Source organism: Centruroides sculpturatus, unplaced genomic scaffold (genome assembly GCF_000671375.1).
Source record: "Centruroides sculpturatus isolate CEXI.00-Female unplaced genomic scaffold, Cexi_2.0 scaffold2014, whole genome shotgun sequence".
NCBI lineage: Eukaryota > Metazoa > Arthropoda > Arachnida > Scorpiones > Buthidae > Centruroides > Centruroides sculpturatus.
The window spans coordinates 33744-52506 of NW_019386350.1; the positions used below are offsets into that span (position 1 = coordinate 33744).

Sequence of the window (18763 nt, forward strand, 5' to 3'; positions counted from 1 at the left end):
AATTTGGTTGCAAGACATGAGAAAGGCATTTCGTAAAAAGTTCGCTTTATGGCACTTTTTGGTGCTGCGAGCAACGAAAAAGCAGTTTCGTTTGCGAGGAATCTGGAAACATTTAAAAGATGTGGTTTAGCGGGAACGTGTTGCAAATTTGGCAGCTCTGAATGAGAGTATCACATTGCATATGAGAAGCTGCACAGAGATCACTTATGGTCGTCTGTCGAACGGGTTTTAATTGCCTTAAGATTTTACACTTTCAGAATAAGGACTCCGTAGAACGATCGCCTTCTTTAAACAAAATATGCTTGCAGCGCCAAAATGGAGCGTTTTAGTACTAATTTTTTACAAAAATGTCTTTCACGTGTGCTAAAATGCTACTGCCACAAATTTGGCTGCATTTGGACTGCTAAATATCTCTCCGTACAGCGTCGAATATTTCAGGAATACTTTAATTACGATCACCCGATATAATCGAACTGTAAAAAATATATACAGTATTTATTATAAATGTACTCAACACGAGTGCTTTACATGAGCAATTGATGGTGTGATGAAGTTAAAAATTTTCAGAGATATTTGAATTGTATCTTCATTTTAAATGCCATAAAATTATCTAAAATTCTAAACTACCGTATCTTACATTCATAGTACGCTGCGAGTGTCGAATTTAAGTGTGTGAAAATGCATATAGTAAAGCTTATTATTGTTTTATACCGGGTGGTATGAAGACCTTCCACGTAGCAGCTATTTGTAAGTAAACTCTGCTGTCAAAGGACTTCCGGATCATCCGGTATTATAATGGACCTCTACTTTCATATCTGTTCGTGTAATGTATTATCAAAGCATTTAATTTCAAGAAACAAATTCATTCTATAATTTACTTTTTTTAATGTTATAGTTTATGGTAAAAAATCCAGCAACGAGTTGCGTAATTTCCCGGCTAAAAAGTTAAAATTGTGGTGACACCATCTGTATTTAAAAACTTTTTATATTATTAATCATTATAAAATGGCATAATCTTAATTTTGAGAGTAGAGATGAGTTTTATAAAAAAAAAAAAAAAAATTGCAAATCATAATAACGAGTAAAATCTTCATTAAATCTAACCTCACTCGAGATTAAGACCCCTCCACCCCTCGGCCTTTTACCACCAAAATGTAATAGCATCGATTCTCCTAATACAAAAACCTCCCTATAAAATTTCAGAAAATTTCGACAAAATTTACAGGAATTATTAACCTTCAAAGTGAGTGAATAAAGTTGAGTCCCCCACACACGCACACACATACAATAACTAACATCCATACATACAGAAAGATGTACCCTGAATGTACCCTGAATCCAAACATGTAATAATATCGGGGGATTTTTTTTAAATAGATCGCCATATTTTCTTCCTGTTACATATAACAACCGGGGAAGTAAAAAAAAAAAGGAAATGGTTCTACTCATCATCATTGTATCCATGTGCAAGTGGTTTTCCACCATGGCCCTTCATCCAACTCATTGGCATTCAGAATATTGTATAAGCATGGTTATTTCCTATCAAGAAATGAATTTCATATATGATGCATTATTTAAGGATACATTTTACATTTTATTAAAATCCAAAACAATTTACATACAGGAAATCCCTTTATTACCTCACTATCCAACAACAATAGAAAATTCTTTTTAAATTTAGACGAATCGTGTGCACAATCAATGCAATTTTATGATGCACAAGGTGTATTTATACAGTAAATATGCTTTTTTTTCGATTTTTCTAATACCATTTTTACTGCGTTAAAGATCCTTAAATAACTATCTTTAATTTACTTTGGAGCATCTTTCATATTGCTTCGGGGCGTATAGAAATTACGTTACGATCTGATAAAGGTTAAACAGAACGTAAAGAGCTTAGATAACTCGAAAGGAAACGAAGTTATTTTCAACTTAAAATTTAAAAATAACATCGTTAGCGCTAAATATGGCATTAAATTCTTGTACTGCACTTTTAAAATGCATATAAGATTTAATAAGAAGCGATTATATTTAATTTTTATACAGTTTTACCTATTTCTTATTCATCACAAACTTTTCACTTAAATCTATCTAGAAGCGCTAACACAAATTCCACATTCCTTTATAATTAAAGAAAAATTGGTAAAAATCTATAACACAGAGGGAAATTAAGAATTCAAATCGCGATATTTTTTAAAAAAACAAAAAAAAATCCCTCAAAAACACACAAAAAGTCAGAACTAGAAAAGGGGGAAAAAATATCTGAAAGGGGACAAAAAAAAAAAATGTCGAACTCACCAACCAATAACGTTAAGCGCGCGAGATGACGTTAAGCCACGCGACCAAGTGACGCCGATATTTTCTCTCGACGTCATCTCCGTTCGACCAATAACGACTACAATAACCACCGACGTCACGTTATGGTGATGGCGGCTGGGAGAAGTCTCGTAGAGGAGTTTTGTGTTTTGATCATAACATAAAGAAGAATTTAATACGAGCCATATGACGGGTGACAGCATGAAACAAGCAATGGTTACTACAGAAAAGAGGTGCCAGACGAGCTGCAGACGTAAATTAAACAGGAACGTTAACGGTAGCTCGGACGATCGCAGTGACGACGACGAAGAGAATTTATCATCTTATCATCATCCGGGATGCGCTAAGACGTCGACGGATGCTAACTTTACGTCGGAATTATCATCTCCTTTAGAGACCGATCACATTTACGCGGTCGACGTTAAGAAAGAAGAGAACGAACACTCGGAAAGGCTGAAAGAGATGATGTTACTACAATTAGATCTAATACAGCATCAACAGGAACAAATACTAAAGAAAGACAAGCAATTACTTTCGCTTAAACAAGAGAAAGAGTCGGTAAGTCCTTATAAAATTCCATTAAAACCCCCGTTCTAGGCCTAACGTCGGGCGTTGACACGGGATTTAAAACGTTCCCTCCACCTTATAACACGCCCCCGATTTACGAATCGATCGTTAAACACGTTCCCTACGAAATTTAACAGCCGTCGATTCTCTAAACACACGAAATTGACATTGTTATAACGCGCTTTAAATTGTTTTTGTTTGAATTTTGGCATTTAAGATGGTGGGCGGAAGTGTGCTCACCCAGCGCCATCTGACGGGCGGTCGAGCGCTTCCGGTGGTGAAAGTTGTGTGTGTCAGATGATAGTGTTTTTCGTGTGTTGTGTTTTCTTTTTTTATTTTCTATTTTTATTTCTTAAATGATGTCTCCCGTGGAGAATTGTCGGTTTTATGGATTGGATTGCGTAATTATTGATAAAATGTGGAGTTATGGAAGCGAGATGCCGTTTCGCTTACTACTGATTCGGTTTGTAAACGTTTCTCCCTATGAACCGTGTTGTGTTTTGGTCTGAAATTGGTCGATAAAATAGGTTTATCATCTCTGTATTTGTTTATTTAGCAAGATTGTGGCTTAATTTATCTATAAAACACGAATATTTTCAAGAATATCACTCATAAAACTTAAAAAAATATACTCATTATATATACTTGTACTCATCACAATTGGATGCCAATTAAGCAATTAAAAAAAAATCAATTTTTTTTTGTTGAATTATTGATAAAAACCAGTGCAGTTATTCAATGATAAGCATATTATCTCTCTATAAGCCTACATATATATAACAGAATATTTCATCTAGTGCATGTTTTATGTGCATAAACAATAGACTTTATGCATGCATAAATGCTAGTTATGTCATTAAACTGTTATATATATATATATATATATATATTTTTTTTTTAATTTAAAGCGTATAAATATCAGGATGGGATTTTCAGATATGTTTTAACATTAATTTATATAATTTAATTGTTTAAAATTAAAAATCTAGCTGTATAAAGGTATACACAGATTCAGTGAATCAATTTACTCGATTATTATCAAAATCTATACATTCGTTTACTTCAGAATGCGGTAATTTTTGCATAACCATGTTTACGCTAATAAAATTTTGCTTAGGTACGTTGTTTCTTTGAGAAAAAAATATATAAATTTAATTAAGAACGTGTCCTTATGAATTTAGGTACTTAATTTATGTATTTTATCAATAAAATATACGTTCATAAGATGTTTTTGATAAAATTTTTTTGATAAATTGAATAATGTTCTGTTATATTTATAATCAGAAGCTGTTACTTAATTATAAGTAATTTAAAAATATATTTTGCTTAATTATTGATAAAAATTTATGCATTTATTTAACGATAAGCGTTTTATCTCTCTATAAACTTGCATAAACATCCGAATATTTTATTCGGTATTTGTTTTTATAACAGATTTTTATATATGCATAAATTAAGCCAGTAATCCTATTTATACCTTCTTACTGTTATATATTTTTTTTAATTTGATGCAAGTAAAGCAAGTAGATTATTATTAAATATCAGAATAGCCCATTATGCCCAAATAAATGTGCTTTAATTGCTTCAAATTTAAAAATACAGCTGTACAAAGGTAGAAATATATTCAATAGCTCAATTTATATGATTACAATCAAGATTTATATATGCACTTGTTTCAAATAGTCTAATATTTGCATGAACATAATTATTGCTAGTAGAATTTTGACTTGTTATAACACTATTTTAGCAAAAATATATACAAATTCGTTTAATATAAATGAGTTTTTATGAATTTAGATAACTATTTTCTTATAAAATATGTATTTCTGCAATATTTTTTTATAAATTGTACAAAGATTTACAGCAATTTTACCTAATTAAATAATGCATAAACAGTAGAATTGCTTACCCCGACATTTAATTATTTGCATTTTTTAATTATTATTTGATATATAAAAAAAACTACAGTAGCGTAAATGTATGGAGTTATTAGATTAATTTACTTATTTATTGATGTTATTGAAACATTTTTTTAGTTTCAGAATGTGTAATCTTTTCATAAATGCAGTTTTATCGACAAAATTTTGGATTGATTCGTCATTATTTTAGCAAAGATATGTAAATTACTCGTATATTTAGTTTTTGGATATTAAATTTTTCTATTTTATCCATAAAATGTTTACGTACACACAATATTTTTGTGAATGTTGTTATAAGTCATTTATTCGTATTATAACAAGAAGCTAACTAATACTAATTAAATATTTTAATTAAAAATAATGATAAAAATCAATTCAATTGTTCATTAATGATAAGCATTATCACATATCTTTTGTTATAGATGTTTTTAAACAGCTAAACATCTCATCTGATATTCGTTAATAATTTATGCTTATTTGCTTAAAATTCTAAAAGGTTTGGTAGCAAAAATGTGGAACAACATATCAGGTAGGCTGTTAGTTAAATTTCTTTCTTTCTTTCTTATCAGGAGATATATATATGTGTGTATATTTGTTTCAGAATGCATAATTGTTGTATAGATGCTGATAAAGTTTTAACTTATCACAGCATTTATTTCAGTGAAAATATATAAAGTATTTTAAATAATAATTAATATTTCTGATTTAGTTTTCGTGTCAAATTTCAGTTATACAAAGAATAAATAAAAATAATTTAGTTGTGAAATGTTAAAATGTATTAATGTTAAATAATATACAGGTATTATTTGTATAGTGTGGTTCCAAAGAATATGGGGTGCTGCTTAAGAGTTTTATAATTGTAGAATTTTTTTCTATTATTCAAAACGATTAAAAAAGTAAAATTATGATACAATGAAAGATCTTAGTTGAAGATCTGCCATTGAAAATTGCCATTTTTAAAGTTACGAGCCATTCATTTGTAACCTTAATCTATTTACTGGCAGGCCTATGAAATCAGAACAGTAAAACTGTACTGATTCTGATTCCAACTTCTATATAAACATATACTTAAACATGAGTTATAAGTCTAAAATGCAGTTTGATGATTCACAATTAATGATGAAATGATGAATCAGTGCCAACCTTTAAAATTGGATTTACTTATTGTACTTATTGAAGAAGTTATAGTAAGAAATTTAAAGATTGAGGACTCAGAGTCAGGCGTTTTTGTATCAACTGCATAGTTTTGTTTGCTATAACAGCACACAAAATTGACTTGAAAGAGTATTCAGTGCATAAATGATGGTTTCAAATGTTTCTGTACAGTAACATTTATACAATACTAGTTTGCAACTCATTGTCTTGCAGTCTTAGCAAATAGTCAAAAGAATCTCAAATACGTAGAAGAAATTACAGAAATGTATACCAGCATTATTCCATATATCTTTAGTTTCACTTAAAACTAAAGTGTCTCTTTAAATTTACAATGTATATATAATTATTACATAAAAATTCTAATTTTTAATGGTTATTTCTTCAAAAATAATGTTGTTGTGGTGTTGGTTGAATGGAATTTTACTTTGTTTATATCCCAGTGCTTAATGCTAAACAAGACCAAGGTCAAGGCATAGTTACAGAAAAAAAAAATGTTGTTCTGTTTATATGCTGTTTATAAAAAAATACAATAAAAAATTAATAATAATTCTTGGTTTTCAGTTAGAAGTCATCAGTAATTTAAAACTTATATATAAAAATATAAAGTTTAATCTAGAATTTATGGAATATTCTTTTAATTTGCTTTATATATGAAGTAAATTTTACAGAAAATTATATAAATTTACAAATTATAATTCTAATAAATTTTATATCAGAATTTATTGATTCAGTGATATTATTAATGAAATATTGCACAGTAGAGCCTCGAAAACTCGCCCTAATGTGGACCGAAGGGTGGCCGAGTTTGTGAAAATGCCAGGTTATCGGGAATGGGGTTAAAAAAACTAAGTATGAGTGTTTTCTCAGAAAATACTGTACTGTATTTGTATGTATTGTTTACTTGAGAATACAACAGAGAATAAACTGCCCAAATACCCTTAAACAAAGGAAAAGTACGACCTTTATGAAGGCATAGAGCCTTTACTACATGAAAATGAAAATTAATGAATACACTGTGTACAGTAATTTACCTGATAAGACAGACCCCAGAAAAATACTTTATGAGGCATAAAGCTGTCTATAATGAAAATTAATAAACTATGGATTTTTTTGCCCTGGCCAGGGTGTGGCCGAGTTATCCGGAGTGCCGAGTTTTCGAGGCTCTACTGTATTAACAATGTAGGAATTGTAGGAATGTCTAAGTAAACAAATTCCTACAATAGGCCCTGTTCAAATCAGTTGCCTAAACTATCCTGGTAACACTCCCGATTTTAATGAAATTGAAAATGCTGGCATATTGTAGGCCTGAAAATTGCAGATATAAACAACAACTTCATAAGAATATTAAAAGAATTTGGTGTAGAATACATTAAGATATTCATCCACTATATGTCAGAGTGCTGCAAAGCTATTGTTAAGGCGCAAAGCCCTACAGAATATTGAGAATTGTTCAACAAGAAATAACTGTTCATGTTATGTTTTTCAGACCTATTTATGATGTGAAATTTTCTTTTCTGTTTCCATGATTGTGAATGGCAAGCTATTGTAACAATGCTCATTAATTAAAAGTACTAGTGAGGCCATGATCTGAAATACTGATTGCATTCTGTAGTTTGACATCTCACTAATAGTGCTGGTCAACATGAAGCAATATGACTGGTTTGCAAAATTGCTCAGTTAGTTTCGAATGTTGTAATTGATCCACATTAAAGGTTTTGCTATTTTAATCATTAATTTCAATTATTAAAGTTAAGAATATATTCAACCCTGAAATATTATACCTTTTAAGCAACCTGGTAACTAGAAAGAGATTAGAGGAAACCTTTATTAGTAATTTCTTTGCCTACAGATTTGAAGTTCTCAGACTTACGTTCAATTTATTCAACTTAAATGTTATATTCATTATATATAATAATTAGTAATATTTGATGTATTTACCTTGGTTTCCTCTCTGTACTTCATATGCACATCTGTTGAACTCTTTCCGATATATATCATAGGAAATGCGATTTCCATGGCTACTACTGCATAAGATTATTGGGTTGCGATTTGAAAAAATTGTAGACCTGTAAGTTCCCACTGCTGTACATCTGTCTTTCCTTAATCTTGAGAACGGTGTTAGATAAATGAAATTCAAGAGCAGATATGAAAAGCTTAGTGCCGGAGGCCCCGATAAACTATATATGAACTTCCGATGCAAACTGGAAGTCATGTTATTTCAATTAAAAAATTTCCGCTGAAAGGAGCTAAATAGATGACCGGCATGACTTCATTGCTAATGGAAAAGTATGGTGTACGGGGGCGAGACACTACAATACTAATTGGAGGTGGAGAGCATATATTTTAAATTAAATAGATTAAAAATTGCAGCCCGGCATTGTGATGATGTCACAATAAATAATTGCATGTTATATATTAAATCACTTTAAAATAAATTTATTTCAAACGGCATAAAAGGCAAATTTTAACATGCTGGTGTTAATGGATATACTTCATTAATAATTTAACTAAATCAATAAATTCTGATATAAAATTTATTAGAATTATAATTTGTAATTTTAAATAATTTTCTGTAATATTTACTTCATATATAAAGCAAATTAAAAAAAAAATATATTCCATAAATACTAAATTAAACTTTATATTTTTACATGTAAGTTTCAAATTACTGTTGACTTCTAACTGAAAAGGGTTTCATTCCACCAACACCGTAACAAGAATATTTTTGAAGAAATAACTATTAAAAATTAGAATTTTTTATGTAATAATTATATATACATTGTAAATTTAAAGAGACACTTCAATAACACCTAGTTAAAATAGAAGTAATCGTCAGTTAACAATTTAAGGTCTACAGTTTTTTCAAATTGCAGCCCAATAATTTTTCTATAAATGCAATATTTAAGCAAACGTATTTCCCATGTACTTTATACAGTACAGTCCGTTGCCAACATTTAAACACATAAGAGCAATTATTCTATAAAAATGAACACTACAAACACCTGAGATACCAGTGAGAAAAATGAATACAAAGTGATAAGTCTCGTTGGTATCTTAGGTGTTTGTAGTGTTCATTTTATCTAATAATAACCAGTTATTAAATAGCAATTGTCAGAGCAATTATTCTAGCATTTTTACAAGATTTCTTTTTATTTAAACAAGTCATATGAAGTCTTTCGGATATTAAGGTTAGCAACTTCGATCACATCACAACCTATCCAACATGGATCACTTTTCAAATATTAATAATAGGCCAGTATTAATTAGTAGTCATTGACCATCCTCTCTTCCGAAAGGAAATCAATGACTAATTTTGGTCGAATTATTTCAAACCCTTTCTGCAGAAGTTCCTTTTTTCTATCAGACCAGCAGTATCGTAGCATTCAAATAGGAAAATTACATAATACAAGTTTACTAGCCTGTACAAAATATGTTTTAAGTGGCTTTTGAGGGTGCTGAGTTTAAATATTTAGTCCATTTTTCACAAATTTTGATTCTTTAGCAGATTACCGTTTGATATTCGGCTGTGAATGGTACAGTTTCTTAGAGTTTAACATTAGGAAAAAATATGATATTGTAAATTGATGTGAAACTCTTACTGTATGTTGAAATAAAGTGTGAATTTGTTGAATGTTGCTTCGTTGTTCTAATAATAATAATGTGAACAAGTTACCAGATTTATTCCATTAAAATAGTCATCATCATTCATGGTTTGTGATTTGCTATTCCACAAAAACTGCTAGATATTATGTGTAAACTAATGTAATTAGGATAATATCTGAGTTCTGTGTACTTGTAGACAGGAATATATTTCAGTAAGAATGAGCTGGTAAGCTTATTCTGACTGAATACCTATGATACATCTATTAATGGTATCTATTAATACCTATTAAATCTGTTAATACCTATACATCTATTATATATACAGTAGACCCCACTATAACGCAGTAGGAATCCTTAAATACATGAGCCAATCACAACCCGACACGTGTGAAGTTTACGGACTACGGCTGTTTGAAAGGTTTTCTTCCATAAAATTAATCGATTCTAGACTAATTCTACTCAATATTTCCAAAATGCGTATAATTTTTTGGAAATAATCCATATAAACTATGCTATAAAAAATTGTAGGATCACTTACTGAGTGTGCACCGTTTGATGTCACCATTGCTTAAGCTTGTTTTCGTTGCGGAGCAGCGCACCAAATGGCAGCCGCGATTTCTGATAAGTTATTTTTCTGCGAAAAATTTGTTGAACTTTGGAGACATCATTAATAGAAATAATTTTTATGGCCGTTGAATAAGAAATGTTTCTTTCACAAGAAATGTATAAAATTACAGTGCTGTATTAGACTTACGGTACCTAATTTACATACTGTACAGACGATAGTAAACTGAACTTACCCATCTAAACTCTCCGTAGTGTGCAAGTAGTTCGGTTGCTCGTCTACTATTGGTCTAGATTCGACCAATGCTGTCACGATACGAGTCGGCGATGACATTTTACCGCATCCCTTTTAGCATCTTTATACGAATACTGTCGCAATTTTTTCACCGCGTTATAGGAATCCGCATTATAGGGGAATCTACTGTATATCATAGTACAGTCGACCCCCGTATAAGATCATTGATTATTCCGTTTTATATGAATTCCATGTTGTACAAGTCACTTAAATTTTACAAATACGTGAGCCGTTCACAGCCCGGTACTCGTATTTGTAAAATCTAAGTGACTCGTACAACATGGAATTCATATAAAATGGAATAATCAATGATCTTATACGGGAGTTGACTGTATTCAGTCAGAATACCTATGATATATATATATATAAAAGATCTTTATCATATCGCAGGTATTAATCATGTATGGCAGATATCATAGGTATTAATAGCCAGCACATAGTACCAACATCTACTAGTAGCCAAAGTACTAGTAATTGTTTTTTTCTAGAAAAAGAACACTAGTAAATATTTGCAATAATAACCTCAATACTGATTTTTAACACATTCACAGTGTTATGAAGCACATGTGACTCGTATGGACATGTCTAGTTAGGGCGACAGACATAATTGCTTGTTTTTTCATGGGGCTGCGCATGTGTTTTGATAACATAATTCTACAAACATCATACTTGATATATCGATATTATTTTATTAGGTGCAATAAAATATGTTAATTTAATAGTACGAGGCACGGGTGACTCATGCCACCCTGTATTAAAATAGACTACGAGTCACAGATGACTAGTAATGCCCAGTAGCTGCCTAGATGTTTAGCTACTGATGCCATGAACGTGTTAACAAAGTAGATGAGCTTATAGATTGCAAATAAGAGTTTAAAATAATTTAATTTCTGTCACATACTTGTTTCCCCATTGAAATCCGTGTATTTTGAAGATATCTTTCACACAGGTGTTAATGTGTGTGTCTGTGGCAGGGAGAACTAGAACACTGACACTGAGTAGCATGTAGCTTTTCATATAGACCACTGAGTGATCTATCTGAGTTGCTGGTACATACAACTGTACGTGTCACTGATTCAACTCTGTGATGTGTCTGAATATAACCTTAAAATGTCTGTTACTTACCCTTAATTTGCATAAATGTTTAAATTATTGAATTTATATTGAAATTTACACCACTATTAATGTACTGTCATCTGTTTTCTTAGGATATAAAATACAAATATATCCAAAAATGTAAATTTAGATGAAATGTAGGCACAGATTCTGTTTTTATCCATCAGCAACTAAAAATCCAGCCAAAAGTATTAATTTAGAGATCAAATAACAGCTAAAATCTTTACATTCCTGCTAAATTTCAGATGCAAAATGATGTTTGTTTGTTTTTTAATTATGTAGATCAAAATGAATTACGTTTTACAATTTAACTTGCAATATTTAGTTATGTCCATTTAAACCAATGTAGCATTTGGGCATTTAAACCAAATTTCCATTTTAAATTTCAATGAAAATTTTTTTTTTTTTTAATAAGATTATCTGCAAATAGCATTTAAAACAGGGGTGGCCAACATGAGGCCCGCGGGCCGCATGTGGCCCGCCGGGAGTCGTGTTGCGGCCCGCGGAGCTAGGTCAAATGAACATAAATGTTAACTTTATTGTAATATCACCAAATGAACATTAGAAGAGTTAAGAAGGTTTGGAAGAGTTCTATGAAACGTATTTGGACAAGGATAAATATCTTGCGTTTTACAAACATGCTCTGTCAATGGTTACGCTATTTGGAAACACGTATGCGTGTGAACAACTTTTTAGTCGCATGAAGTATATCAAATCACAAGTGAGAACACGAATTACTGATGTTCATTTGGAAAACTGTTTGCGTGTAGCGACAACATCAGTCCAGATCAATTTTGATGCACTTACTTGTTAGTTCTGTAAAACAAAGTCAAATTTTTAAATTGTCTAATAAATATGTTTCTCGGTTATTAAATAAATGATTCTCGGTTATGTTTTATTTTCTTCAAAAAAATAAATATACCTATTTTTTGTGTTTTTTTACATTAAATCAGGCAAGTGTTTGACCACGATCTCACCTACTGGAAAGCAACGATGCGGATGAAGGTGTAGCACGCTTGCTTGTTTACTTTAATTAAAAAAAAAAATTAGGTGCGTGGCCCGGCAGGAAATATTATTTTTGAAATTTGGCCCGCCTGCTAAAAAGGTTGGCCACCCCTGATTTAAAAGATGTCCATAGCTGTTCCTACTAGTATAAATTAATAATATTTTTACAAACAAAAAAATAAAATCTTGACTTCTTTTAAGATGCCACGTATGAGTTATCCTGTAGAATGCAATCTATCTCATCACTTGATACTAACATTTTCATACAATATGAATATTAAAAATTAAGGAATAGTATATATGATATATCTGGTCAAAAAATTATATATAATCATATAATCGCATTTCGTTTGTTCAAAAAAATTGCAAAAGGGCCCATTCTATCCCTGGCACCATACAAAGTCTCGACAATCATGGGTCCAACAACTTGTCCAACAGTGCATCTGAAGTGAAGAGTCTACCAGAGATTGATGGAAAAGTTTACTCTTCACTGTCTTTTATGTTCTCCATAATGTTTATAAGTTTATATGTATAGATTTCAACCAAAACATGTTTTGCTCCACATAAATATAGAATTGTTATTGAGCCAGGTGGCCTAAAAGTCAGTTACCCATGATGTATTTTTTTAGTATTATTTTAAGAACGGCTAACACAGTGGTTTTCGAAAAAATAAACTACACCGATATAAATCCAGCAAAATTTAATAAAATAGAAACGTTTTCAATCGTTTTTCAACGATCATCCTCAGTTACCAAAATAGAAAATCAAATATAGAACATAAAATGCATTCGAAATAAATACAAAAAATAAAAATTAGCAGAACGCGCCCTGGCGGATGTATTAATGAAAAATTAACAAATAAACCAAATAAATAGTGAAAATTAATAATTGTAAAAGGATCTCCACGCAGTAGATAATGAGTCGGCGTCTCTATGGTTTATACAACCGGTTTTCATGTGCGCTTTATAGATTTCCAATCTCTCTAGATGTTTGATCGTTTGCCTACTATTCGTCGTTTTTATAATTGCCGCTTGATCCCATTGTACGTTAATATCTTGTTGTTTTGCGTATGATGCCAACACAGTGTTATCCAGGTTCCTATTGATTGTATATTTGTGTTCCTCGAGCCTTTGCTTTAGACCACTGGTGCACCTCAGTACCATGAAGTATAGTGCAGAGCATTGCTGTAACACTTCTTACAAGTATTTCAAAAAGTATTAAAAGCTATGGGAAAATCTATTATGAAACAAATAAAGCTTAAGCTTCAGAGTCCCTAATACTAGTGGAACCCTGAAACAAATTTTTTTTTTAACAAATGAAGTTTTCAACAAAATGACAATTTTTTTTTTATTTGTATTAAAATAAGACTATTTTAGTGATAGAATCATAAGTCAATAAGTTGAAGTATTTAAATTATTGATTTTAGAATATGTTCTAATACTCACTTCATATGATTTCAAAATGCTCCTGTATCTTAGAGGTTTGCAATGCTTGAACTCCTAACAATACAGGCTCTCCAGAATTTATTCATAGCCTAAATTTTGGCAGCCGGATTCTCAAATCCTTCATTGTGATTAGCATAATAATTCTTTAGCTCGGCCTTTAGGATAGAAGCCGAAAATAAGAGCAAAGATGCCCCCTAACAGTTCAAGTTTCAGTCTACCGAAAATTTAGATCCACTGCTGACTAAAAAACACAACAACTCTACTTTGATAAAGAATTAGGGGTGCTAAAAAGTTATAAAGTTGGGGGTGTCACTGTTAGAAAAAGGTTGGAAAATACTGGGCTAACATGTAGCTATTCCAGACTAATTTTAATCATTTGTATAATAATTGGTATATTAACATTTTTTCTTAACTGATTTTTTTGGGCCGTAAGAAATCCACCTGTAATTATCCGGCATTTGTGTGACTAACAGTAAGTACTCTCAATGCTACGTTTTTTTAAATTTTAAATGGATTCTGCTAAATAAATTCATTCCGTTATGATTGTACACTATAGTTTTATAACTTTATATTATCTGATGAACCTGAAGACGAGCCTTTGAAAGATTCAGGTTTATCAAATAATATAGTTATGAAACTGTAGTATATAATCACTACAGAATTAATACAGCAGAACCTGTTACAATTTAAAAAAAAATTAATGTTGAAACTACTAATTCACTCGAAACAAATGCTGGGAAATTAAAAAGTAGATTTCTTAAAGTTATTTTATTCATTTTTAGGCCATGCCATATATTCCTAAGGATAAATTACATATCAAAATCCTTTATCTTGAAAGTATTTTAATCGGAATCTAATTTTTAGCAATACATTGTATATTAGCATAGTGTACAATTTAACATAATCTATTATTATTATTGTTCATAAATAATATAGACAAGTAGTAAGAAACAGATTATAATATAAAGTTGCCTGACTGTCTAACAAATAAAAATAACATGTAAGATATTGATTTCCATTAACCCTCAAAGATATTGATTGATTATAGCCGGCAAGACCGATAGACATCAATCATCAAGTTATGATACGAGTAATTCGAAAACATAAAAGTCAAATAAGTTACTTTTGCATATTATATACAATTACTAATTTAAACTAGATTATATCAGTATTTTAATGTAATTTCAAAAGAACTTCAATGCTAAATGTAATATATTAACAAAGAAATTATAAGTTTTTCGGTATTTAGATGAAATGTTTTCAAAATTTAAATTTGTTGAAGACAGAGAAAGATATATTATGCTTAGCTACAAAGGAACTACTTGAAGAGTCTGCAAACTGAGCTTCAAAAATGTGATTAAGTTCAAAAAGATCTGTATTGCCATATTATTTCTATAGAATGATAAGTGCAAACACGTCTTTAGTCAAGTTACTAAAAAGGGAACATTGAGTAACGCATTGAAACTGCCAATGTTCACCGAACTACTATTCCGTAAGAGTCTGCCAGTCTAACAAGGATTTTGCTGGAAAAAATACTAATAGATGTGCTTAATAGAAGGAAAAATCTTGATTCGATTTACTGTGTGCTAGAAACATTTGTCTGCACACAGCATAGAAGTTATAAACAATCTTGAATGTCTGTATTAAAAGCATAATTTGAGATTCTGGTGTACCACTTGTACCACAAAAGCCATTAATGTCTATCAAAACACTTATCGGGTTTGAGAGGAGCTGAAGGATAAACAAATCTACAGATAATCAGTTTTTATACACAAACTGACATCCCACAAAATCCAGTCTTTGGGAGGGATGAGAATAATTTGTTTAATGGCATTGTTATTCAGGTTTGATGTACTAGGAAGAGATAAGGTGACACTACTGTGCACATGCAACAGTTATTTGCATAAGAATAAATGGAGCTGTACATGACACAGACACACAAAAGAATGTTAATAATTGTTAACAAAGAAGACTATTTCTTTGGGGATGAGTATGCCAATTACATAAATCCTTATTAAAAATGAAATTAAGATTTGATAGAATATCCACTGATTAAATAAGATGATAAATTTGACACTTGATGGCTTTTTAGATTCTATATTAAGCAATAGAGAGGTTGCGGCCGACGTTTTCAACGCAAAAACGTGTACGTCGGACGTTCAGCGCCGCTTTCCTATAAGCCTAGAAGTTTGACAATGGTGTTTGGTTAGTCAGTGGAATCACACTCGACATTCCAAACACCATTGCCAAACTTCTCGGCCTTCAGGAAAGCGGCGCTGAATGTCCGACGTACACGTTTTCACGTTGAAAACGTCGGCTACAACCTCTCTAATATGTTTAGAGACTTTAAATGATTTTGACAATAATTTTGAAGATAAAACAAAGAATATTTTTAAATTTAATTGATCCGTAATAATGTTANTATGAAATGGGGCAATAGTACTTCTTCCTGATCTTTTTTGATTTGAAACCATTTGTAGTAGAAAGGCATAGTATGACTGGCATCATGCTTCTACCGAGACTTTAAATGATTATGACAATAATTTTGAAGATAAAACAAAGAATATTTTTAAATTTAATTGATCCGTAATAATGTTATTTATTTCTTAACAGTTGAAAGTTCGATTAGATCGCATGGAAAGAAGATTGTCTCTTCTGAAGCACAAGAAAGAAAGCTCACAGAGTGATACAGATGATGCAGTTTCTACCAACTCATATTCACTGAATGTCGTCAATTCCACGTCAGATGAAATAAATAGCCCATCCGAGAAATCTTTCTGTTCGCCAGCCATCGTGTCTAGGTCATACAGAAGACACGGAAGAGGCGGCTTTAGAGGAGTCAGACGGTGGGTAAATTAGGGATTAAGTTACGTTATTTTTAAATTCATGATTTTATTCGGTATTTTCATAAATTTAAATATACAGTAAAACTTCTTTACTTGAAGCTCCAAGGGGCAGGAAAAAAGAGTTAGACAATTTGAGTTAGAGAACAATGGAGTAAAAATGCTGATTTTGAATAGATTTATACTTTTACAGAATTCAAGAGAGGTAAAAGTACAAATATATAAAGTATATAAAGAATCTTTAATTCTTTTTTTTTATTGTTGTTGTTTTAAACAGCCATATAATACCTTTCAGCAAAACGTTCAATGTAACTATTGGAATCGAATAGTTTTTAGATACATCTTGTTGAGATAAAGCAAGAGGACCTCTCACTTTAGACTGGAGCATCGTCTGAAAATTGATGTTGGAGAGTAGATAAAACTAACTGTATGGAAATGTCATAGAAATCTGATAATTAGGATCACTTTGGATAGAATAAATTGAAGTTTAAGTAACATAAATCGGTGTCACGGGACTATGAAAGATTTAAGAAATTCAAAGTTGGAGATGCTAAATTCCTGTGCTATTCCAAAGAGACCTACATTGTTTGCTTTGTTTTCTTCAAGTTAAAGAAATATTTGAGTTACGGATGTTTGAGTTAGAGAAGTTTTACTGTATTTTAAGAAATTATTTTTTTCCATCTTAAGAAAAACATAGAAAAAGTTACTTTTTAATAACTATAAAAAATTTTTTTAAAGTTATACTGTTGCCATGGACCCTTTGAAACAGTTTTAGCACATTGAGGCAGATGGGGTAAATTAAACCAGGTAAAATTTTTGTTTCTATGGTGTAAAAATGGACAAACTATGAAGATATCATGTACAAGAGCAAGTTAAAAAACAGTGAGAATGAATTTATTAATCATGAAATATATTAGGCAGGGTCCAGGTAGATATGGACTTTTTCAAAGTATTGAGTTTTGGCAGACATGTTAGATCTCATTTTTTGACATCGGCTTCAGATCTTCCTTGACTTCTTTAGGGAAGATCTGAAGCCGATGTCACAATTTTTCCATTGATGAGCCAAAACACTGGTCCTGTAGCTCCAATTTCAGCCAAGAGAACAAAAAAAACAGTCACACAGAACAAAGTCTGGGCTGTATATAAAGTGCAACACAAATTTGATGTGTTTGTTAGGCCAAATATTGGGCAATAACATTATCAATGTGAGGGCTCACATTATCTTGGTATAGGTGTCAACTGGATGGTTGCAGCTCACTTCTTTTGTCAGATGAATTTTTTAGTTTTTATTTAGTTTGATTTATCTGTTTTTAATTTATTCTAATCAATTTCATTTGCTTCATTTTTTTAAAATAGTTTTTGAACTCTTAAGCTTCGGCATGCATAAATTTTTTAAAGTATAGAGTTGGAAAATCTTGAATCTGTATGCAATTTTTATGAAAAAAAAAAAAATATTCATAAAAATTTGTTAAAATTACCAAACACCTTAACCACAGAATAAGCCAAAATGCATTCCGAGACATCATGTATTAATGAATAAAAATCGGAAAGGTGCGTGAGGAATCTGTGATCAGAATACTAAAGCAGGGTCATAGTTATTTATTACTAATTAATACAAATATAATGTTCTAAGAGTTGAATGGATGCAAAATTTAACAAAGCAGTATAAGTTACAGGTTTGTTTATAAAGATATTTAAAATATATTAAACTTTTTTAAGAATATTTAAAAAAGAAGGCCAAGATCCATAAAGAAAATTGTTCCTTTCATCCCTTGTAAACAAAGGGACATATCCTGCACATAATATCAAAAAAGCACTATCTAAATACCTCTGGATAACTTCAGATAAGTATCCTCTTTCTTGTTCATCGTTTGTTTAGGCCAAATTTACCATCGTAAATATTTCATGAAGTTTTTACTACTTTGTATGATATCT

General features: G+C 30.9%; 1 protein-coding gene across 1 annotated transcript in view; it reads left to right on the forward strand.

Annotated features, from left to right (window-relative positions):
• Positions 1–2378: 2378 nt before the first annotated feature.
• The window catches only part of LOC111614647 (male-specific lethal 1-like 1), a 32062-nt gene continuing 15677 nt past the window's right edge, over positions 2379–18763 (forward strand). The window contains exons 1-2 of the mRNA XM_023356013.1: positions 2379–2874; positions 16599–16831. Coding sequence (XP_023211781.1) covers positions 2503–2874; positions 16599–16831 — 605 coding nt within the window. The 5' untranslated portion in view covers positions 2379–2502. The remainder of the gene's footprint in view (positions 2875–16598; positions 16832–18763) is intronic.